Source organism: Chenopodium quinoa, unplaced genomic scaffold (genome assembly GCF_001683475.1).
Source record: "Chenopodium quinoa cultivar QQ74 unplaced genomic scaffold, ASM168347v1, whole genome shotgun sequence".
In the NCBI taxonomy this organism is placed as follows: Eukaryota; Viridiplantae; Streptophyta; class Magnoliopsida; order Caryophyllales; family Amaranthaceae; genus Chenopodium; species Chenopodium quinoa.
The window spans coordinates 2,844,143-2,867,629 of NW_018742720.1; the positions used below are offsets into that span (position 1 = coordinate 2,844,143).

The 23,487-nt window shown below is 37.0% G+C and overlaps 1 protein-coding gene across 3 annotated transcripts; it reads right to left on the minus strand.

Moving 5' to 3' along the window:
• Positions 1 to 386: 386 nt before the first annotated feature.
• LOC110723193 lies at positions 387 to 19,655 on the minus strand. 3 transcript variants are annotated; one of them, XM_021902523.1, is made up of 16 exons: positions 18,718 to 19,632; positions 15,014 to 15,407; positions 14,756 to 14,930; positions 11,310 to 11,449; positions 10,536 to 11,110; positions 9,916 to 10,433; positions 9,731 to 9,831; positions 9,510 to 9,654; positions 9,100 to 9,168; positions 8,974 to 9,019; positions 6,688 to 6,959; positions 6,374 to 6,453; positions 6,132 to 6,267; positions 2,282 to 2,486; positions 2,115 to 2,197; positions 387 to 881 (listed from the first exon to the last, which is right to left on the minus strand). In XM_021902523.1, the coding sequence occupies exons 1-16, from the start codon at positions 18,830 to 18,832 to the stop codon at positions 747 to 749; spliced, it is 3,189 nt and encodes a 1,062-aa protein (XP_021758215.1). In that variant the 5' UTR covers positions 18,833 to 19,632; the 3' UTR covers positions 387 to 746. The 3 variants fall into 3 exon arrangements, with proteins under 3 accessions (XP_021758215.1, XP_021758214.1, XP_021758217.1); XM_021902522.1 differs by having other exon boundaries at positions 9,916 to 11,110; positions 18,718 to 19,631; XM_021902525.1 differs by lacking the exons at positions 387 to 881; positions 2,115 to 2,197; positions 2,282 to 2,486; ... (3 more) ...; positions 8,974 to 9,019; positions 9,100 to 9,168 and adding an exon at positions 9,175 to 9,332 and having other exon boundaries at positions 9,916 to 11,110; positions 18,718 to 19,655.
• Positions 19,656 to 23,487: the final 3,832 nt, after the last annotated feature.

Genomic DNA, 23,487 nt, shown 5'->3' on the forward strand with positions numbered 1-23,487 from the left:
ACACTTCATCCATATCTTTCTGAAGTATTTTATGTATGAGACTCTAATTTTTTTTTTTTTTTATTTTTTTAAGAAATAATACTAATTTTAGGTAGTGTATATTGCTACCATTTGTCACAATATAATATTTGCATAAATCACCTCATATAGTCATATAAAGGTGAACAATATTCATCATATTAAGCTGTTATGTGCTTGTAATTCTTGTATTACAATGGGTAAAGGTGAAATCACTTTGTTCAAGTATCTAGAATGGAGATGTAATTGTGTCATTCGCTTCTCCATCAATGGCTTGTCAGGAGAACAATTATATTCGAGTAGGAGTATTGTTATCACCTGTGGTAGCTTAAAAACAAAACTTGAACATCGACGTATAGTTCAGCACATTTAAAAATTTGCCCTGCATTAAAGAGGAAATGAATCCTATATAGGAGCAGGAACGGAATCTAGTGATCGATCTACAAGGTTTCTGCGATGTATCTGAAACATATTCAAAATTTACATTACACTTTTTAAGCACAATTCAGTGCTTCAATCAATGGCTTTCACTTACATTGTGGGGGTAAAGGTCAACTTGCTGTGGTTCATCTGAAACATCCTCAAAATTTACAGAACTCAGCAGTCCAATAAATGAAAGAACTAGAGACTCACTTTGTGATATCAGGATTTACACATGTTACGGATATTCTTGATATTTCAAACGGGTATATTTTTGTATGGGCTTTTTGCAGATTTTTGCAAAACTTTCAAGCAGCCTTGAATTCTCCAAACTTGTATTTTTTTTCATGTAGCGGCTTAAAAACATGATCTAGCTCTGGAAATGCATACAAAAGCACGAGTTGAAGGAGATCCATGACAAGCTGTTTCAGACAAACAGATGACTGCCACGCACAAACAATATCAGAAAACTTGCAGTTGTCCTCTTGTTATATTGATGAAATAGGAACAGGATAAAAAAGATTCTAATAAATCAATTACTTGTGCAGCTACTCGACGCTAAATATTTCACATGGTTTATAGATTTCATTCCATAATAAAATGCATCATATGTACTAGTAGATGTTTCTCAAATAATAAAACCCCACAAAAGCAGCAAAAATAACATCCACTGGACAAGCAGTACCACACAGGAGAGGTAACTCAGGTAAGTCAAAATACCAAATGACAATCAAAAAGATATTTTATATTTTTATTACACATCTTATTAGAGAGAAATATTTAGTTTACCTCAAATATCCAATTATATAACTTAAGGCTATAATTGACAATATTAGAAAGCTGAAAGCTTAACAACATGACACAACAAGACAGCCGAGAAACGGAAGGAACTGGGAAGTAACCCCAGATACCAAGATGGAGTCACTGGTTCCACAACAATTCAATTAATCAATCATTCAACTTCCTCTACTTAAAAAGCCAATTTTAGGGTTTAAAGTATCTATAATAATTGATAACTCCCATAAATCAACCACCCCCAGAGGACAAGCAAGGAGCATACTTTCCCTAAGTCGAATGGAGAAAGGCTAAGTTCTGCCAATCTATAGCCACTCGTCAAATTGAAGTGTCCTTCAGCAATCATTTTTTTTTAGTAACCTTGATATATTAATTAGTTCATTTACTTTCTTATTTTTAAGTTTTGCATAGATGAATTATCCTGAAAGTGATGAAAACCACTTATTTGCTATAATTATATAAACCTTCCCCCATTTCAAAGGTGGACTTTAACTTTCGTGCGAACTAATGAACTGCGTTGTTGAGACGACGGGACTTGATAGCAAAGTAGCCAACAGAGGAAAAAAAAAAAAAAAAAAAAAAAAAAAAAAAAAAAAAAACTGAAGCATTCAGAGGAATTCATGCTTCAAAGACAGATTAAGGTTTTACCGTCTTTTTAATTTTTTTATACATGCTCATGTCCACAGAAATACAAATTAGCATGCCTTGATGCACACACTACCGTTACGCCTGGTTTAGTCATACTTTTCACTTTTTAGGTCAAACTGAACAAAATGAGCATCTCGTGATACAGGGTAGGAGAATTACTCAGCCAAAGATGCAAGAGGGATTAAAATTAAATGTACAGCACGAACAATATTTCTCCAACTACAATAAATTACCTGGAGAAAGTAATACAGATCCTTAGCACACTGTTCATACTCCTTACGGCCAACAATGCTTACAACAGCGGCAGGAGCATTATCTGAAACAAAAATTCAGGTATTGATCATCTCACAATGCATGGTAATACCCAGGTGTGCTCATACATTTCTATTATATAACTTACCAATCATTAGCTCATAGACAAATTTGGCACGTCTATCAGCTTCCTCCTCTTGAAGCTCAGCATTATTCTCAAAATTCTCTGCCTTTGGTGATGACATCCTATCAGGAAGCTGGCCATGAGAAGAATTCTGAGACGGGCTATCAGTGGCAGGTGGTTTTTGTCTATTAGGATGCTTTGTGATGAATATTCCATCTGGCCAAAGTATCTGCATACAAGTTTATTTCCAAGTGTTAAGTGTCTTAAAGTTCATTTCCAAGTGTTAAACATCTACTTAATGACAGAGACGATGACAACTTCAGCAAATCAGATAAAGACTGTAAATCAGAAGACACATAATCATTCGTAACCCATGGCCATTGTTTTTGAAGAGAGGTGACACATTTCCTGTTAATCTTATTCAGAAATATTTGCACTTGTAATTCTGGATGGACATTCCAGAGGTTGCTTATAACCTTGCTTTCACTTGTTGGGCACCTCTCTCCTAGCTATAGTACATACATTCTAAGCCCAGCTAAACTCATTCTTTTTTTAATAGAATGGAGCGGAGAGGAACGAAAAAGAGCTTGCTATTATTCACTGATGATAGCTTCATCCGTAAACAAGTAAATAAAGTTTTGCCTCATAGGTCAGGCATAATGACACACTAAACAATTCGTGTGGCAACAAACTGTACGTATCCTCCAACAAATAATATATATCCCCAACAAACTTTACGTATCCTTGTTATGGATCGAGTCAACGACCCAAGTCAACCCTTGAGGGTATACTCGAGGCCCAGGAAAGAAGGGCAGCAAGCAGTATAGGGAAGCAACACCAATTGGCAACATGACAAAGTTAATTAAGAAAAGAGAAGGAAAGCAAGCAAACCAAGTTCTTTTATGTCATTCTATGGGTTTTTCCATTTTAGTGTTAGAAAGTCACATGTATTAGTCTTAAGGTCTTCATGACCATTAGCCTTGTTAGTATAAGTAAGTAGTAGTAGTAACAAGGGAGGGTATCCAGAAATTTGAGTGAACTCATTGAGAGATTGGTAGCCTCAAGCTACTTGAGAGATTGATAGGCTAAAGCTATTATTATCCCCCATTAGTTTGTAATCACAATCAATTAGTAATCAATCATCAAGCTTTCCTTCTCAAATTAGTGCAAATTGTTTACATTAGTGTTTGCGCAACTTGAGTCCATAACAATCCTCTATCAAATAACACATATCCTCCAACAAGTTATACATATCCTCTATCAAATAATACATAACCTCCACCAAATACTACATATCATATATACTTGCCGCATAAATTCTTAGGTGCGGCTTGCCGCACCCAACACCTTCTAGTGGAGAAAGGATGTTAATAATATTCTAAAATCTGCGCAGACATATGGGATAACACTTACCACTGTACCCTATTTTAGGCAGATACCACTTTCCTTCCTACCATTCTTCCATCCTTCTCTCCCAATCCAGTATGAATCAATATCTTAACCCCACACTACAAAAGACAACACGTGAACACGTAGTTTCAAAGAAACACATGCAATATCAATCTTACAAAAAATGCCCGAAAAATAGCAATGAATATTTTTAGCCATGAATTTTGAGGAAACTAAGAGAAAGTCGCATGCGTTGGTTCAGGCGTGTAAGATGGAGACCCAGGGTGCACCGGTACGAAGAGTGGGATCATGGAGAAATTAAACCAGGTAGAGGGAGACCGAAATAACTTGGTTGGAAGGAGTTAAGAAGGATATGAAGCATATGGATTTGCATGAGAATGAGGTATTTGATTGTGAGGGATGCAGAAGGAAGTTTTTTGTTGATGACTATACGGAATAATCACTTTTGGTTCATCTAGCTGACCCCACTTATGGGATTAAGGCTTTGATTAGTTGATTGACTTCTCAGGAAACATAGTATCCAAAGGGACTCTAGTATCAACATTTCAATTTGCTGGTTCCACCCAATGATCCATTTGTGTTCTATGATGTTCAACAATTCCCTATGCTCCACCAGTCACAGAAATTTTCAGTATTAAAGTCACCATAAAGATTTGTTGGCATAAATCAGAATTTTGTTGTCAAATATGTATAAAATGTAGCAGAAATCAAGGCAGGCAAACTCAAGTACTCAATGCTTAACTAGAAAGGTTTTCTTATCTCTCCCACGGCCCCGCCTTATTATTTAGGTGGCAATGTGGCATCATATTCAGATGTAATACATTTGACATTAGGAAAGATAATATTAGCTTTGAATGCGTTACCAGACACTGCTTTAATGCCTCTAATTCAAACAGTGGAACACCTGCTATTCACAGGGAGAAGCTTATCATGCATATGAGGAAATGGGTCTACATTAATATGATACTTAGCATCGAGCAAGAACCTCATATAATAATTTTGACGCCGGGGACTGGGAAATTAGAAGTAAAATATCTCCCTACACATTTCATATATGCTACTCCTTATAACAGAAAACAGGTGAGAACTCACCCTAACTGATTTCACAGACAGAAAACTCAAACTGCAGATGCTTTTCATACATGCTATAAGCTTATACAGTGGACAGGTGAACAAGCAAAGGTCACTCTATCCAGTTTCAGACAAAAATCGCACCATAGAAGCTTGACAAAATGTTGACAATATTATAATAAACAGAAGCTGCATAGAATGTAATATAGTAAATACAATAAGCTTGTCCTAGCATGTTCCTGCTCTGCGTGACTTGCACAATTTTTTAAAATGCAATGACAGGATAAGCAGTAGCATATGAATACTAGCACGTTTACAAATTCAGAAGTCCAGGTAAGTAAGAGTCCTTTAGTCGATTCAATTCGGTTTAATATATCTGTAAATAATTACTGCATCAAAGTAAGCCATGCTCATTAAATTACCTAATAGGGAACTTGTTAAGCACATCCCAGGAAAAAAGCGGAGGTGCTGGTGGAACCTATTCCTATATTACACCACAAAACAGGATGATTGACCCATTGAGTGACATAAGATAGAGCAGCAAGAGCCTGCAACCTTGCACTAATGGATTATTGCAAAGTAATAGGTGTAGAACCCAGGATCTTGAGGGTTTGTTATCAAACAGGCAGGAACAAGGAAGCCATTATTCCAGAAAGAAGTTCCTTATTAATATACTGGATGTCACATAAACAAGTTCCAATATTTCCCCCTTTATTCACGAGCAATTATTTCAGCCATGGAGTTGCCAAAGAAATCTAAGAAAACAACAATCCAATCCTCATGCCAGCCATGGAGTTGCCAACCAGAAAGAAAGGGCAGGTAAAATCCTGATTATTAATATTACTAACCCTTCTACTTTCTAGTGTCTAGTACTACTGGCCCAAAAGGCTATCTTATTTTCTGGCTTTATCAATCAAAGTGAATGAAGGTTACAAACTTACTAATTACTATCAGCACCCCTATTTGCTTAAAAACAACTCTATGCTTGCAAGGTGATGGTGGTTATTAGAATGGTTCACGTTTTTATTACTTTAGAGAGACCAATTGATAAAAAATAACATGATGAGATTATAGTGAGTGATCCCAGGAAATACAAAATGTTGATTTTTTTGTTAGACAGCACACAACAATAAGAACAGGAGGCTGCTCCACTACTTTAGCCCTACATTGGCTTCAAAATTGGCAAGGAATCCCTACATCACACGCATAATTAACACTAGGACAATGACATTAAGATTTCATTAAACACGATTAAAGAAATAACTTATCAGAACTCGAATTAGTAAGCATCTGTAACCAATGCTCTTCCATCATTCTACAGACATTACAACATTCAAAAAAGCTAAGACAAATGTTGTAAGTTCATGATACATAAAAAGAAGAAAATTCTTACCTGCTCAACTCGTCTAATCCCTGAAGCAATTACAGATCCCCTGCGTAAACGCTGGATCTTCTCAACCAACCAATCATCAAGTGCATCACCCATCCCGAGCTGCAACACTTGTTTGGCCACCCAAAAAGCCTTCCGCCTATCATATAGCACAAAAATAGGATAGGATATGCTTACACATGAAGCAACATACAATCTTGGGCCCAAAAGTAAAGTAAGGTAGTATTATAAGATTCCTAGAATACCTGATCCAAGCTCCTTCTTGCAGCTGAAACACAGTATCTACCAAATCCAATATGGGGACACTCAGATGTGGTGGCACCCACTGAAATCAAAGGAAGTCAGTCAGTGAACCAATGAAATAGAAAGAAAAGAAAAAAAAGAAATGAAAGAACTCAAAAAAAAAAATCACAGACTTAATAGCAGAACATAGTAACTAGGCCGGTTTAAAATACCAATACGAGTCTTCCTCGGCAACATACTTGATTTTCACTCAATTTTTTTCCAAACAAAGTAATGATGATTAAATAAAGACGTCAGTAAGTTCAATTGTTAGTACCTCCATAGGAATCGTTGGATCATCAGACGTATCTCCTTCTCTTCCAATATTTTGCCGCTGATCACCTTCATTCCCCTTTCTTTCAATATTCTGAATTCTGTTATCTGAATCTCCACCTGAATTCTCCACAAGTTTCCCAAACTCTTTTACAGGCTTTTTTCGGGGTAATTGATCTTTGTTATCAGATTCCGCATGATTACTCCTAGGTTGTAAGTGATTCACTTTTGGGCCACCAATACAGGACATACTCGCACTGTTTTCTTGTGGCTTAACTGAAATAATCCATAGTAGCAACACCAAGTAAAAGTAGTCAGGAAAAGTATGAAAAGCCAGGGTGGATAATTTTTGTTTCACATTGTTTTACAACAGTGAAAACTAACTACTCCATCTATTTTCGAAAATGTAACCCTTGACTCTTGTTTCTAAAAGTGGTGAGTGGGTATAAGGAAACGGTATATAATGTAAGAGAGAATGTTGGAAAAGGTGGATCAGTGCAAGAAAAAGGTAGATAAAGTAAAAGAGTGTGAAAGATGAGTGGGTGTAAAAAAAAGGTGAATAAAGTAAGAGAGGGTGTGTAAAAAGGTGGGAGTATAAGAGAATTTTGATGAAGTAAAAGAGAGTCTGAAAAGGTGTAATATTGTGGGGTAGGACGGTAAAATATGTTTGCCAAAATTAGATTTTTTTTTTGAAATGGATACATCAAATTAATTCACCTCAAAATGGAAAGTAGGAACATCAAACGAAAACAAAGTGAGGTTTTTTTCCATTCAATAAATTCAATCATAAAGTCTCTACAAGTTGATAAGTAAGAATTTATTTGAAAATAAACAATGAGAGAGATCTAGTAGAGGTGATCAACAATGGCCCCAGAAAAAATTGTGTTCGGGCAACCCTAAAAATGTATTCAAGCCTGCCCGAAAAACCTGAAAAGCCCGCTTCAGCTAGATAAGCCCAACGCTATTTAGCGGGTTTTGGCACAAGATTTTGTACTAAGGCCTAGCCGATTTTTATCACCACTAGAATCTAGCAAGATCCCACATAAGTATAACCATGTTTTTTCTTATCTACTCCCTCCGCAAACAGTTATCTGCAACATTTGCCATAAATGAATGCTTCTATTATCTGCAACAAAATTTTTTCTTTCCTTTTTTAGTAAATTTTAAAGAGTAAATTGACCACCTTACCCTTACTTTATTTTTAAAACTTTGTTTAACATCTAATAATTACACTTACTTACTACCACCTTACCCAGCCACTACGCCGCCCCTACCTGCTACCACCAGCCCAGAGCACCACCCACACCGCGACTGTACCCCATCGCAACGCCAATCTCCGACCAGACCCTAGATCACCGCCCCATTCTCCGACTAGACCCCACCGCACACTAGACCGCCGCACCATAATACGCACCCTAGATCGGCCACATCCTAGATCGCCGCACCCTAGATCGACCACACCCTAGATTGCCGCACCATTTTCCGTCGCCACTACTCCACCACAACCACTAATCTGAATTCGTGGATTTTAGGGGGTTTAAGTTCGTGGGATTTGTGGTGGGTTTCGTGGCTAGACCTGGGGTCGTGGGTTGGGCGGTGGGTTTCGATTCAAGATCTGGGGTCGTGGGTTTCGTGGTGGGTGTCAGTGGCCTAAGTTCGTGGGGCTGGTTCGTGAGTGGGGGTTGCGTGAATGGGGGAATGCGTGGTGGTTTCGATGGTCTGAGTTCGGTGGTTTTGCGTTCGTGAGTGGGGGTCGCGTGGTGGTTTCGGTGGTCTGAGGTCGGCGGTTCTGCGTTAGTGGTGGGGGTTGTGTGGGTGCCGGTGTTTCGTGGGGTGGCGTGGTGGTTCTAGGTCATTGATGGTGGTTGCGTGGGTGTGGGTGTTGGATTAATTATCCCTTCCCTCTCCTTCTAATTTTCAATAATCATGCTTAAGAAGTTTTGCCTAGGAGTCCGTAAAAAGTACAAATGGTGCAGATAACTGTTTGCGGAGGGAGTATAAATCACAACACCAAGTCAAAGTTGAGTTTGTAAATAGTGTCAAAAGTCAAAACATGTCAACAACTGTGGAACATATGATTTTAATCATTTTGTTATTTATTGAAAAATATGACTAAATGAGAATGTGTGATGTGGAAGGTGAGAAATCTCAACCTCTCCCCCCCCCCCCCCCCCACCAAATAAAAAAAGCAATAGAAAATCTATTACAGCTAAAGTTTTTCTCATTTGTGCTGAACATCTAGAGAAGAAAAAAAGGTCAAATGTACTTTATTGATAAAGAAATAATTCACCTGAAAATGTCTCAACGATGGAAAAGGCACTGGAAAATGTGTACGTCTGTACAATCAACAAAAGTTTTAAGAGCTCATACACAGAATAAAGGCAAGTTGTAACACAAAGTTTTAGAAATAGCAAACCTGAGAGTCAATGCTTAGGAAATCCCATACATCAATCGATCCTGAAATAGTTGGAAGCTGCATGAGCTTCTGAGGAACAAGCAAAAACATGAAAGAGTTACTACAAAATTAAACGAAGAAAAAGATTAGAAATAAAGTGATTTAGCAAGAGGAGATTAAATAAAGAGACAGTGTGACGCTAGTCCTCGGTAAACTATTGCTCGAAACATGTAGGCATAGTCGCAGATAGTGTGCTGCAACAACCAGCATGATGACATTGTATTACATAGCAATCAGCTAGGTAAGCTACTCCAACAAACCAAGTAACAAATCTGAGTAATCAATCTATGCAATAAACTCCAACCTAATGATAATATTATGAATGGCAGAAGAACACAAGAAAAAAGGTACAGGAGGAAAGAGCACAAAACCTTCAGATACTGATCAAGCAATTTACAGCGTTCTTGAATTACAAGCACATCAAGACCAGTTGACAGAAAATGTTTCGGCGGCAAATGAAGATTATACTCTGGATATTCTTTCAAACGTCGATGTAGCTCCTCAAAATGTCGATATCTATCAAAGGCAAACTATTTTAGCTAATGAAAGGAGTTGCAAAGTTGACAATGACACAATCCAAAGTATTAAGTACCTTCTTTTGATCGACCAACTGTTTCTTTCAGCATCTATGACTGATATGGAATATACAGCAAAGGTTTTGGAGCTACTTGTAACAATATTTGCACCCAAAACCTGTAAAGAATGCATAGCCATCAAAAAGTATATACATTAATATTTATAATTCCCTAAAAAGAAGCCGGTGATCACCATAAATACCTCACATCTCAGCTTGAAAAATGTATCACCTAAGAATGCAGTTTGTGAGGAGCTAACAGATGATGTAAAGCTTCCAGGTAATAATGAAGCAGACGAAGAAGCAGTAGTTCCGCTCTGAAGTCTACCCATAATCTCCATGTCATAATCATCACTAGAGTCATCATCTTTCTCGTTAGGTTTCAAAGGATGTACATCTTGTCCATCTCCTGGTAAGAAGCTTGTCCTCTCAACCTCTTGCCACAATGGCACCTTTTGACTGCCTAATCTAGACCTTTTCCGACCACTTTGTTGTCTATGCAATTTTTGGTGCTGCCTTCTATTACCCTTTCCCTTCTTTCCCTCTAATCCCTCGAGTGGATGGTGAATATGAGAGACACCGGAACTCCTATTAGTTCTACCATCCCATACTTTGGTGGTTGGAGAATCTAGACCCGTGACTCTATTTTCTTCATCACCTGAGGAACTTTGACTACTGCTTAGCATATCTGTCTCGTCTAAAGACATGTTGTGCTCATCACCTTCATCAGATGTAAGAGGAGGTGGAGTCAACATGTTACTATCAGCATGGATGTACATGGTTTCAGACTGGGGCCTCATACTGGAAACAGGAAGAATATTACCTCTCTCTGCAGATGCAATATTCCGTCCACTTTCCTTCTGTCTTGCAAAGGCTTTTGAAGAATTAACTGCATCAGATCTCCTTATCAAAGACTCTGGATGAACATGATTCACTGTTTGAGTGTCTTTACCATTGTAATCTCTCCCTTTTGACCACATATTTTCAAAATGTTCAGGAGCAAGAGCCTGTTTCTTCTTGCGAGAGAAATAATCCAACATATCACCCCATTCACCTCCAGAGCTTGATCGATCATTATGATTACCAGCAGCAGCTGTAGAGCCTAAAGGCAGAGAACTCCAAGAACGGGTAGATCGAGTATCAACTGACAGTAAAGGATCCTTAGAAGCATCTTCACTATGCACCTTCTCTCTGTCAAGTTTATCCATAGACTTTGTAGACTGGCTGCTCTTAAGCTGAACAAGTTCAACACCCGAGACAGATGGATCTGGAAACGGAGAAAAGTCATCAGAAGTACCTCCATTTTGCTTTGATAGCGAAGAATTATTTGTTGATGCAGCTTCTCCATTTTTCTTTCTCGCAGATATCACTACTTGTTCAATTCTTTCATTAATGAATCTACAACAGCATCAAGAAAAAAAAAACAAAATTAAGTAAGAATATGACCATAACATCAACAAACAATACAGTGCAGATCCGGCAAAAGAGATGTTTGTGAGAGATTGATACACATCGCTGGAACACAAACCAGAAATCCTCATATAAACAAAAACAAAACACATAATACAATCTTCAAACTGCTCAATTCCTTCAGTACCTTGGGTTGGCCAGATTCAACACTGGTCGAAACACAGCACAAGCAAGAAGCTCTCGAGAAACAAAACGGAAGAAAGAACACTGCAGATCCTCAGGTTTGAAAGTAAGAGATAAAAGCCCATCCATTATGTGCTGCAAAACCTGTTCATATAATATATTTATTTAATTCATGTGGCAAATCATATTTGACCCCAAAGCCAGCACAAATTATAAATAAATTTCAATTTTAGAAGATAAACAAAAGACTAGTGTCATGCAAGAAAGAGAAAAACAATAGCAGGACAGCTTTCCCTCCCAACCCCCCAACACACTCCACAAAAAGAATGTATATTTGCACAATGCCCCCCAATCCCACGATAATCAGCAACAGACAATCCCTTAAAATTCTAGCTGCACATGCCTACAAAATTTTTAAATAATTAAGAGTTTGGTAGGAAATTAATTTCAAAATCCTTTCCTACGCTGCAAAACCAGTTATATGATATATTTTTTAAATACATATGGCAAACTCGAGATGCATATTTGATCCCAAGCCCCACCCCCCAAATTATGAACAAATTTCAACTTTAAAAAATAAACAAAAGACTTGTGTCCCGCAAGAAAGATAATACAATAGCAAGACAACATCTCCTCCCTCCCCCCCCCCCCCAAAACAAAAAAGATTTTATATTTACACAATGCCCCCCAATTAATGAGTTTTGTAGGAAATCAATTTCTTAGTCCTTATGCAATGGGACAGTTGGGCATATATTTTTGAGTATACTAAGGCAGTGCCATTTCTCTCTAGTCTCCAGCTATTTAAGTAACATATATAAAAGAAAGTTTTATTAATGGGGAGTATTGAATGACTATTCATATTGTTGCTGTTGTACAAGAGAATTTTCACATTGTTAAGGCTTACAAGAATAGAAGGATACAGCATAACATGGTAATTCATACTACATGACTCAAATCTGCCCTCAAGAATATCTATCCCAGCTCTAATCTCTCAACTTCTCTTTTTTCACCCATTAGGAATTTTCTTTCACTTCATCATGTATAAGTTACAATTAATAAAGTGTAAAAATTGCAAAAATTTAATTACTATCTTTTCCCATCCCTTATCTGCACACTACTTTAGATCCATGGCTATAATTATGAAAGTATAGAGTTTTTTTAGGTAAGACCCAATCTCAACAAGATTTCATTATAAGAAATAAATACTATAGTAATATCTAAAAGAGTGAATAGTAAAAAGAATAGGACAAGCTGTACTCTAAACAAAATGTTAGGGTGCTGATATTTCCAAGGTGAAAAAGATCACTTCAAAGACAAATTATCTACCTACTGCCCATAATATTTGAGAATCTAAATATGTCAAACTATTTGATTCAGTGAAATAATTTGTTGCCTATAATGTTAGTAGCTAAATATTCCAATTAAAATCTTTCCAACTCCAACTACTATTCTCATCAAAATCTGCAATATATATTATTCACCATCATAGACTTGTCCCAATTTGAAATAGTAGAAGCATCATTGAAACGTTTTAAGTATCAAGTGCCTATACATGAGTCAAATAATTTTTATCCAACCCATGATGAATAGGCACTAAATTCAATTGATCTTAATGCTGCTGTTTGGCTAGATAATTTGTTCTTCATTTCTTATCATGTAAGTGGCTTTATACTCCTTTAGTTATTAATTTATTATTAGTTTTAATGATATACTCTTTTAGTTTGACATTAACATTTGACTAAGTACTGCTTCGTACATCTTTTGGCATTATGCATATGAATCGTATAATATAGAACTCCTCGGACATACACTAAATTTCTCCAGAGAATAATGACTAGTTATGTTTATCATCTGCTATTTTTTAAACCTTAATAATTTAAACTTTGATTTTTTTCCCATCTTCAGTTGATTAATGATCCAATGCATTTTGTTTTTCTTTTAAAAAATAATATATGTTGGACCGTATATATATATTTTTGTAGCAGTTGGAAGTTTTGGTTTTATAACCATAGCAATCATCATATTTTTTATCAAGTTTTGATACTCGTATTGATTATTAGAATGCATATGTGCATACATTTAGAAATTTAGTATATGCGGAGAAGCAGATCATTTGCTGATTTGGTGTATGCAGGAATCAAGTAATTAAGTTGTTATTGGCAACAAAATATTATTAGAAGATAACAAAGTATTTCATCGAATTAAATAGTTTGACATATTTAGATTCTCACAGATTACGGGCAGCATATACATACTTTCCTTTGGAAGTGATTTTTTTGCCTCGGCAATAACAGCACCCAAAAATTTAAGTAAAGATGAACCCGATTTCTTTGAACTTGCCTAATCGAATGTGTCTTGAAATCCCCAGCCACCTAGCCCATGACGACACTATATAAGTGACTCTATCTCACAACAAATCAAAAGAAAAGGAAACTTTTGAAAGGACCTGTGAGATTCCAACCACACACACTACAGAATTGTCATGAAAGCATTGTGCCACAACTACTTCTTATCCTTACCCTTACAAAACTCTAGAAACAAATCTGCAGCAGACAGCAAAACCATAACCTCTAAAGGGTAAACACAAAATTCCTCGAGCAATACAAACAACCTCCTCTATAAGTTATCCGCCATTTCAGTATAATAAATTTGTTAGCAAAACTCACTATTAACACATTAAGTCAGGCAGATAACCAATAGAGTAAAATAACAAATATTGGCAATTGCTATTAAAGCATGGCATCAGTGTAAGCCTTCAAAACACTAAAGTCCACTAAAGGATTGTACACCTGGGAAACAACCTCTTAGGGACAACCATATGTCACTCTAGGAGAGCTTTGAGCATCTGACCATTTAGATGCAGCCAATTTTGTTCAGAATGACTTGATGTCAAAGGGACATTGATTATTGAGGAAACTGCAACAGCTTTGACAGCACTTTCCCAAAGCCTAGAACTCCTCCTACAGCCCAAAACACCAGATCCCAACTCACAAGATAGTCTTTGAAATTAAAACTCAGCAGTTTCAAATTAGCACCGCAACAAAATCTTCCTCCTCGTGTCATCTATTAAATAATGGTGACTCGCCGTATCATCACAAGTTCAATGTTACATCTATTATTTTGCCAGATTGGCCAAAACGTTTTGCTAATATATTATAAAGTTTATGAAGCATGATGTTTTGAAAAATTAATGTTGAAAAAAATGCAAGAAGATTAAGTCCATCAATGCAAATGCTTCGAAGAATTTCATACCGTGTTAGCCACGATCCATTCTATTTCTAGCCATCTGCTACAACCCGTATGTATTACAACACAACCGATATTGAGTTCAGCAATGTTAGTTGTCGACAAGATAAGGTTTGTTTGCATAGATAGTAAATTATCACATTATGTGAATCTTTTTTGGATAATTTGGTACCAGATATATACATACATCACTGAGAAGAGTACCTTATGTTCAGACTCAGTAGAGAATAAAAGTGGATGTAATTTATCCTCAGATGCCATGACTAGTTTTAGCTCCATATCCCGTTGATTAAAAGAAAGTGACGCCAAGTTTTTCTTAATCTTTGCTTGGCATACACGAAAAAGCTCCAGATGCTTACAGATCAGGTGGATTACATCCCTGCAACATAATATTATATTATTTGCAGTTTATTATTGAAATTTACGGACATGAATACATAAAGTGTTGATGCAAGTAAATACCTCATCAGAAGATCAATGAGATTAATATGTTTCATGCGGTATGCAATTTCTCCTAAAACGCCGTTCATTAATTGCACAAGTTCCTCTGGACCATCCCGATCAGGGGTTAGTTTAGAATACCAGAGATCTGTGACCCATTCAGAAACTATATGTCTAGTAAATTGGTCAATTGCATCCTCAACAGGAAGGGAATTAACTTTCCCTCTCCATTGATCCTTCTTCACAGCAGGTTTAGGTACATCAAGAAGCTTCTCCTGGATTGTACTCTTTTCAGCATTCCTGTTATTGTAAGCTGCCTCTTTTCTCCGAGACTCAAAATCCAATGAAAAATAGCGGAAGATAATGACTAGGACAGCCGCAGCAGGCAGGTTCACCCAAACTGAGGTGCTTGTCACTTCATTAAGAATGCAAAACAATTAATAGCAGAATATAAGTGTGCTTAAATACATAGCAATGACATGAAGATTTAATCAACTTTGCTAATTAGTAACAGCAATAACATTTAAGCTTCCAGCATCCACTACGAAGTTCTTCATTAAGAACTAGGTTAGTCATCTGTACAAGTGTTGTGACTGATACATTATGTACACATCCAAATGTCAGATATGTCAAGGTTTAAATTATGGGTGCGGGGATTGGGGACCCTATCCTAGAATTGGACAAGAGATATGAAATATACTATTGATTAAATAGATTTTTGCATGTTCTTTCACATCATATTCACAATTGCATGAATACATATTATAGATTTACTTACATGCTAATTTTGAATGAGCTCTTATCACAAGCACTCTTCTGGCACATATCACATGATTTTTTTTATTTTTTATTTTTTTGCTTTCCCTCTTTCCTTGCAATTTTAGTACACAAATATGTGGATCAGGATAAGTGAGGTATCACAATGGAATTTAAAGTGTTAGATAAAAGGATTTATCAAATGAAAACCTCTCCAAAGCTCAAAAAACTAAGCATTTACCAGTGAGTGAAATCAGCTTTTTAAGTTACTTCCATAGTGTCAAATCTCATAAGCACCACTTTTGGTTCAAAGACATCCCAGTAGATAAAAGCCTAAATATTAAACTACTATTACTCAAGGAAGAGTGTCATCAACTTGTATTATTAGAAAAAACTTATTTCAAACAACTTATCAACAAAAATTCCTTGAAAGATAAAATATAATTATGAGTTTTCCAAACACACGTAAGATGGGTTTTGCTGGCAGTGGAGTAGAAAAGGGTAAATCTCCATAGAAGAAGAGAGGGGGGGGGGGAACCTCTCTCTTGCTGTATACATGAGAGAGCAACTAAATAAAATTGATCTCATTCTGGTGAGACATGACAAAAGTTTACAACCATCCGTGAACATATAGCAAAAATGAACAACTTGGATACTTATAAACAGAAATAAAGGAAAACGTCGTATCATAAATAGGCACGAAGCTTTGTAAAATCAATTTTGAACATATTTGGGCGTCACAAAAAAAAAAAGAGAGAGGATATGGAAAAAAAAAAATACGTATATGAAGCTTTTTTGAGAACATAGAGTATGCCATTGTATTTCAATATTGAGTAGCTAGGAAATTTTTGTTAGGACAATATTGCATGCGATATTAAGTAAGAAATTAGTATTAATAGGAAAGTATTAAACTTGATCTACAATATACGCCAAGCAAGATTATGGAGTAATATGTATAAATCACTAGTTATATTAAAATTACAGAATCCAAATTTAAGTAATTATATACTTGTATCTACATTATTAAAAGCAGCTTGAATTATGGCTTCAAAACAATAATCTTATGAAATATACTCATGTTACTTACAGAACCAATAAAAAGGATATGGAACATATGGTAACAATCTACATATGTATTCTTATTCTTCATTTCTTTAGACAGTGTATACAAAATGGCACCTAGGATATATACTTAAAGTTAATAGTTGAATGAGACAACTATACACTATATCCTTGTTTGCATATAGATGCACCATTCTGACTTTTACGTTTGCCAATGCACAACTTGACCTTTAATATTCCATGAATTTAATTATATGTTTGTAATTTGTAAAAGTAGTAGTTTTTCGTGAATAGATATTAAGACCAATCAAAATACTCCGTACCTTTCTATATAATAATCTTAAATAGTGCAGCTTTTTCTTTTCTTTTTTTTTTTTTTTTTTGACAAGATGGTGCAACTATGTTAAACGGAGTAATAATCAGCACAGCAGCACTTAGTAACCTAACATAACTTTGGAAAAAACCAATTTCATTTAACACTCAATAGTTGAACTATAATCACTAAAAAAAAAAAACACTACCATAACTATGAACCTCAACAACCAAACACTATTTTTTCCTTCAACTCGTGCATCACACATATTTAGAAGCTAGTCTTGCTACATGTAAAAGGAATGAGAAAGATATGGTCAATCACATACCTTGAAAAAAGCATCAACATAGCATAAAAACAATTATATGTTCAAATATGTCACATTAGGAAGCAACAAAAAAGTTTGCTCGGTATCCTAAAGCTATTCAAGAATTCAATAAGTGATAAAAAGAATACCATAAAAATAATACAATCTTAAGTTGCATAGACTCACCATAAGAATCAAACTTCTTAGAAGCATCCAACAGAAATTAGTCAATTTTTTTTTTTCCTATCTGAAAATTCCTATTATGTATCAGTAAATCAATTTATATACTCTAGTATCCACGTCCATGAACGATAACACGTAAAAGTATAGAAGGAAAATTCGAAAGATACAACCATCATATAACACAATAAACACATTAAATGCCCAATTAATGATAAATGGAGCAAATCATTTAACATAAACTCTATTGAACATAAAAATTAAATATCTTGCTTCCCGCAATCCATGATTTTATATTGTAAAGGCTTATCTTATCACTATTTCCAAACTATAAAGTAACGTTTCTCCGTCTCAAATGATTTTCTCCCGGGTATTTCAATTCTACCCGAAACCAATTCTAGTCACAACTAATACACCTTTAAAATTGGAATGAGATTTTCATAATCCGCGAAATATTTAATTAAATAATTTGTATTTCATTCCATCATATCACAAAATATGCACTATTCTCAAATTACTTGTCAACTTTGATCACCGATGCAATAACTCACAACACGTTTTCCTTCCAAATATCTCCAACAATGGAGGGATTCGGTTTATTAAAGGGGAAAGATTATGGATCCTTCCATTTCCCTCCCCGTTCCTCCTTGCATTAAGAATCCAAACAAAAAAATGGTGTATCCTTCTTTTTCACCGATGCAATAACTCACAACATGTTTTCCTTCCAAATCTCTCCAACAAGGGAGGGATTCAAAGGGGAAGATAATTGGTCCTTCCATTTCCCTCCTTGCATTAAGTATCCAAACAAAGGATGGTGTATCCTTCCTTTTCTCTTCTCTTCTCTTCTATTCCTTTTCCCCCAATTGTCTCTATCGAAACATAGTGTAAAATGCAATCATACATAAAATGCACGAAGTATAAGCAGTATAATCCTAAACCCGAAACGAATTACAATCACGGTAGTGTCCCAAACTCCGAACACACAAGTAATACATAGAAGTAACATTAAAAGCGACAATTACTCAACAAAATCAAGCAAACAAAAATCAGTAGAAGCTAATCGAAAGCGAAAAAACTCTGGAAATAGCAAAGATTGAGTGAACTTACAGGACATGAGGTAAGAAAGACCAACAACACATATCGAAAGAATGACAATTCGCTTCTTAGCTTCTTCAACCAAGTCACGAGTAGTCACCAACCGCCTCTGCGACTGCGAACTCATTTCCACTCCTAATTTACCATTCCAATCTCAATTGAATTCTACAAACATCTTTCAACTCAATCAACAATTCATACTAGAATCCAAAATTAGCAAAATGCTGGAAATTTCAAGAAATTTACTCATAATCAGCAGAAATTGATCAGCAAAAACATGAAGATCAATTGAAAATTGCTGACAAAAATTGAAACTAGGGTAAAAGCGATGAAATCGAAGAATTACTAGGGAAGAATAAGCAAATTTGGGAGAATTTTGAGAAATTGATGATCCAATTAAACGCGCGGAATGTTAGGTTTGGAGAATTTCTCTCTCTTAATTGAGTGTGAAAGTTACGAAATGGGGAATTTGGCTAGAAATTTCAACTACCCAGTGTGTTCTGTATTCATATATTAATTTATTTTTTTGACACAATCATATATTAATATATATGTGCACCAGATTTTATTTTTTATTTTTTCTTTTTTCTGGACTATGAAGGTCCAATATGTGTCAATGGAGTTCAGACTTTTTTTTTTTTTTAAGATCAATTTTGTTCCACTAGGTTTTTAGTGTGGGCTAGCCATGCCATGGGAGAGGTGTCAATTCGGATACACAGGTTGGATTTGAATTGAGTTAGTTTGGGTTGGGCAGTGGTGATTCTAGTATGGGTATACTAGATCTGGAAAAAAACGAATAGATTTTCTGTTAAAAAAAAATAATAATAATTTATAAAGGGTTAAATATTAAATTATGCACATAAATACAATACACGACATGTGGACTGCTGGTTAGAGCATTACTTTTAAGGAGAAAAGTCAGTGGTTCGAAACCCACAAACCCCATCACCCTCACAGTCTAATTATATTTTTAGTTATACTGTTAATTGAAGATTATATTTTGGAATTGTGTTTTATAGTTTGGAGATGAAAGGATTAGAGTATTTTTGGAAAGAACGTGTGTCAAAATCGCAAAAATCGTAGAAAGTCGAGTTTAATTGTAATTTTGTTAAACTTTTTATTGTTTTTTTTATTATTGTTGTTGTACATGACATATATTGTGCACACCCGAATTAGCAAATGCAAATTTTATTTTGAATTATATGATACTATTTGATGTCCGGTATTTGCTTGGAGAGTCCGAACCCATAACAAGCAATTCCTGGAATCGCCACTGGGGTCGGGCCAACTTGGGTTAATATCGTAATCTATGCAGGTTGCGTTCGAGTTAGGTCATGCTTGAGTCGATTACGGTCATACATCTTGTCGGGTTTAAGCCGGGTCAGTAACAGGTCTAGTTACATTTGGGTCGAGTGAATAATAGGTCAGGTTTGATTTAGGTTAAAAATTTAAAATGAGTTAGGGCTATTCTAGGGTTCGAGTCGGGTTCGAGTCGGGTTCGGTTCGGGTTCGGTTCAGGTCAATAATTTGCGAGTTATATTCAGGTCGAGTCATTTCCAAGTCATACAGTGTGATAACATTTCACTAATGTAGAGTATAAGGGCTTGTTTTCATCATGTTATATTCACTTCAGCTCAGTTCTTATTTTAATTTTCTAATAAAATATTCAGTTCAGTTTATGCATCATGTTTGTTTAGAGGAATAAAATGAAAGATACATGGATTATATATATAGCAGGATGGAACAAGGATTATAAAAAATAAAAAAAATAAAACCCTCGTCTATTAAATTCTATATCCAGGGGGAGGGATAGAGAGTTGGAGACTACTCCCTCCGTTTCGCATTAGTTTAACTCATAGTTTACAAAAATTATAGACTAGGATTATAATATGAAGTATTGCTTGTAAGAAATAATTAGGGGTGAAAGTTCGGTTTTCGGTTTGGTTTATGGCCCAAACCGAAACCGAACCACTCTAATTCGGTTTCGCGATTTTAGAAACCAAACCACACCACTTTACTTAAGAAACTGAACCAAACCAAACCGAATAAATTTCGGTTTCAAAACAAAAAACCGAACCACACCGAATTGTTTTTGGGCCTTGTTTTTTTGGGCTTTATTCTGCTATTTTTGATATCTTAAAGCCTTAAACAGCAAGGAGCATGTAAATAGAGCATGTAATACATTAATAGCAAGGGCTTAAACAGCATAATAGATTAATAGCAACCTGAACATGTAAATAAAGCAAGGCAGACAGGCAGTAGGCCCATTAGCAATGCATGTCAAGTTGTCAACAACTCAACATCACAACATTCACAAGTCACAACATACAACATTAAAAGTTCTAATTCAAAGTTCTAACTCCTAAGAATTCAACACTTCATCCAAAAAAAAAAAAGTGTTCAACATTACAACTACAGCAGTAGCATAACAATATCAACAGCAACATCATAAGATTCAGCAGCAGCATAGAGGGAAAATCAGCAGCAGCAGTGATTAGGGGATTTTGCTCCCGCCAATCGGAATGCGCCACGTGTACCAATCAGGTCCTGCCAAGTGTCCCCCAGTTGGAACAGTCAGGGCTTCCCACGTGGCACGCGCTTATTCGTCCACCTTGGACCTGTTATGTCAAGACATGTGGCATACTCCATGCCTAATGGAGAAACCGGCCACCCAGGCCCAACTTCCGAGGGAAGCCCAATCGGCCCTAGGTTTACCTAAACCTAGGATGGGCACGTTTTCCACGGTTATAAATACCTCCCTTAATCCTCATTAAGAAGAAAAAACAGAAACATTACGGAAAAAACACATTAATTACACACAGTAATAACCGGCTAATCTCGCTAACAAAGCAGATTACCTACATTAAACACTCTCACCTAGAGAGACCAAATCACTTTAATTTCCGCATTAATTACTCCTTAATCAGGTACTAACTTGACCGTTGGAGGCGGAGCTCCCAGGAGTCTCCGTTATTTTGCAGGTACAGGCGTCCGGTTCCAGTCTCGGAATTGTAACTCTCCCGCAGGACATTAGAAAACCCCGAAACATTTGGCGCCGTCTGTGGGGAGAGTACTTCTGAGATGGCATCCAAGTCTGTACCGACTCCTGAAGAGAGGCGTCCCCTAGACGACCCTCAAGTTCAGTCGGACCATGATACCGAAAGTGAATTTGAAGTTGAAGCTCATACAGCTTCAGACGGGACCCTAAGGGCCCGACGTACCCGTCATACCGAAAGGAGGGAACAGGAGCATCTTCAAACAGGAAGCGAGCCAGCAGGCGCACCGCCTGTTCGGCAACAGCCGACTGATGGGTCTGCTCCCATCACAAGGAACGAACTCATGACCTTCATGAGGGACTTCAAGGGAGAGATTCAAGAGTTGATCAACAAGAAGCCGCCTGCTCCAGTCAAGGAGCAGTCGGCCAAGAAACCCTCCACTTCACTGAAGAGGAAGCCAGTTCAAGGGCGAGAGGCAACTCCTCATCCTAAATCTAGGAAGCGGGAGCCACCTGCCCTTGATTTCACAAAATTCCGTTATCCTACAGGAAATAGGAAACATGTTCGTCATATTCAGGCGGACGGGTCGAAGCAAACATTCACAGATGCTCGGCTACTGCTAGAGCAGAAGAAGAGTGACCGATTGTCAGAGTCGGCCTCTACTTCAAACTTTCAAGACAGTTTGCGAAATGCCTCGATGAGGCATACTCAGTCGTACCATGAGAGTCAGTCAGGCGGCACCTCCCGTCAGTCCGGCTTTCATAGTGACCAGGCGGTACCAAACTTACCATTTGTGCCGCAACAACAGTATTTTTTGCAGCCACCTCCGTTTGGTGGACCTGCAGCAAAAAACGTCCAACCTATGGACTGGCAGCTACGGTTGGTTAGACTTGGTGAACAGCCGTCGGCCTTCTCCAAGGAAATTACTGAAGCCGCTCAGCCGGCCAAAGTGAAAAATGTACTAGTAGGCGCCTATGACGGCACTACTAACCCAGAAGACCATCTGATGGCATTCACCAACCTGATGTACCTTCAAGGGTTGGATGATCCCACTTGGTGCAAGTGTTTCCCAGCGACTCTCAAAGGAATCGCACAGCAATGGTTCGGCAACCTGCCGACTGGTTGTGTAAATAGCTTCAGGACGCTTGCTTACTTATTTGCCTCCAACTTCGCCATGAACATCCCTGCGAAGAAAACGACCCTTGATTTGGGAACAATTCAGCAGGGCGAGAAGGAGGGGCTTCGTTCTTACATCAGGCGGTTTAACCTGATGAGAATACAGATTCAAGGGTTACCGGATGAGGTAGCTTATACTGACTTTTTCAGAGGTCTCAAAGACGGGTCTACCTTCAAATTTGATTTGGTTCGAAAAAGGGTGGCGACTCTTCAAGAGGCCTTGATTGAAGCAGAAGCCTATATACAGGCGACTGATCTTTGTACGATAAAACAGTCGGACGGGAAAAGGTTCGACAAAAGAGAAGGACGACAGAAACAGTCGTCTAACAAAGATGAGAAAAGAAAAGAGGTCTGGGCGGCTGATTCCTCTAAACAGCCGGCCCAGAAAAAGAAAAAAGAATTCAAACCATACTCCCCAAAGTATGCGTTTAACAAGGATAACCAGTTTATCCTAAAAGAAATCAAGGGACGGATCTCAATTGAGAAGCCGGTCCCCATGAAGGGTTCTGCAAACAACCGGAACCAAGATAAATTCTGTGCTTATCATGATGATGTTGGTCATCACACCAATGACTGCATCAGTCTCATGCGGTACCTAGACCGCCTGGCT

What these genes read in the sequence shown, in the direction of transcription:
- LOC110723193 (XM_021902522.1), bottom strand. Translation starts at nt 18,832, where the DNA reads ATGAGTTCGCAGTCGCAGAGGCGGTTGGTGACTACTCGTGACTTGGTT. An exon ending in TTTTCAAGCTGAGATGTGAG is followed by an intron (nt 9,832 to 9,915) that starts GTATTTATGGTG and finishes CATTCTTTACAG; the next exon opens with GTTTTGGGTGCAAATATTGT. An exon ending in CAAGAAGGAGCTTGGATCAG is followed by an intron (nt 6,268 to 6,373) that starts GTATTCTAGGAA and finishes GCTATATGATAG; the next exon opens with GCGGAAGGCTTTTTGGGTGG.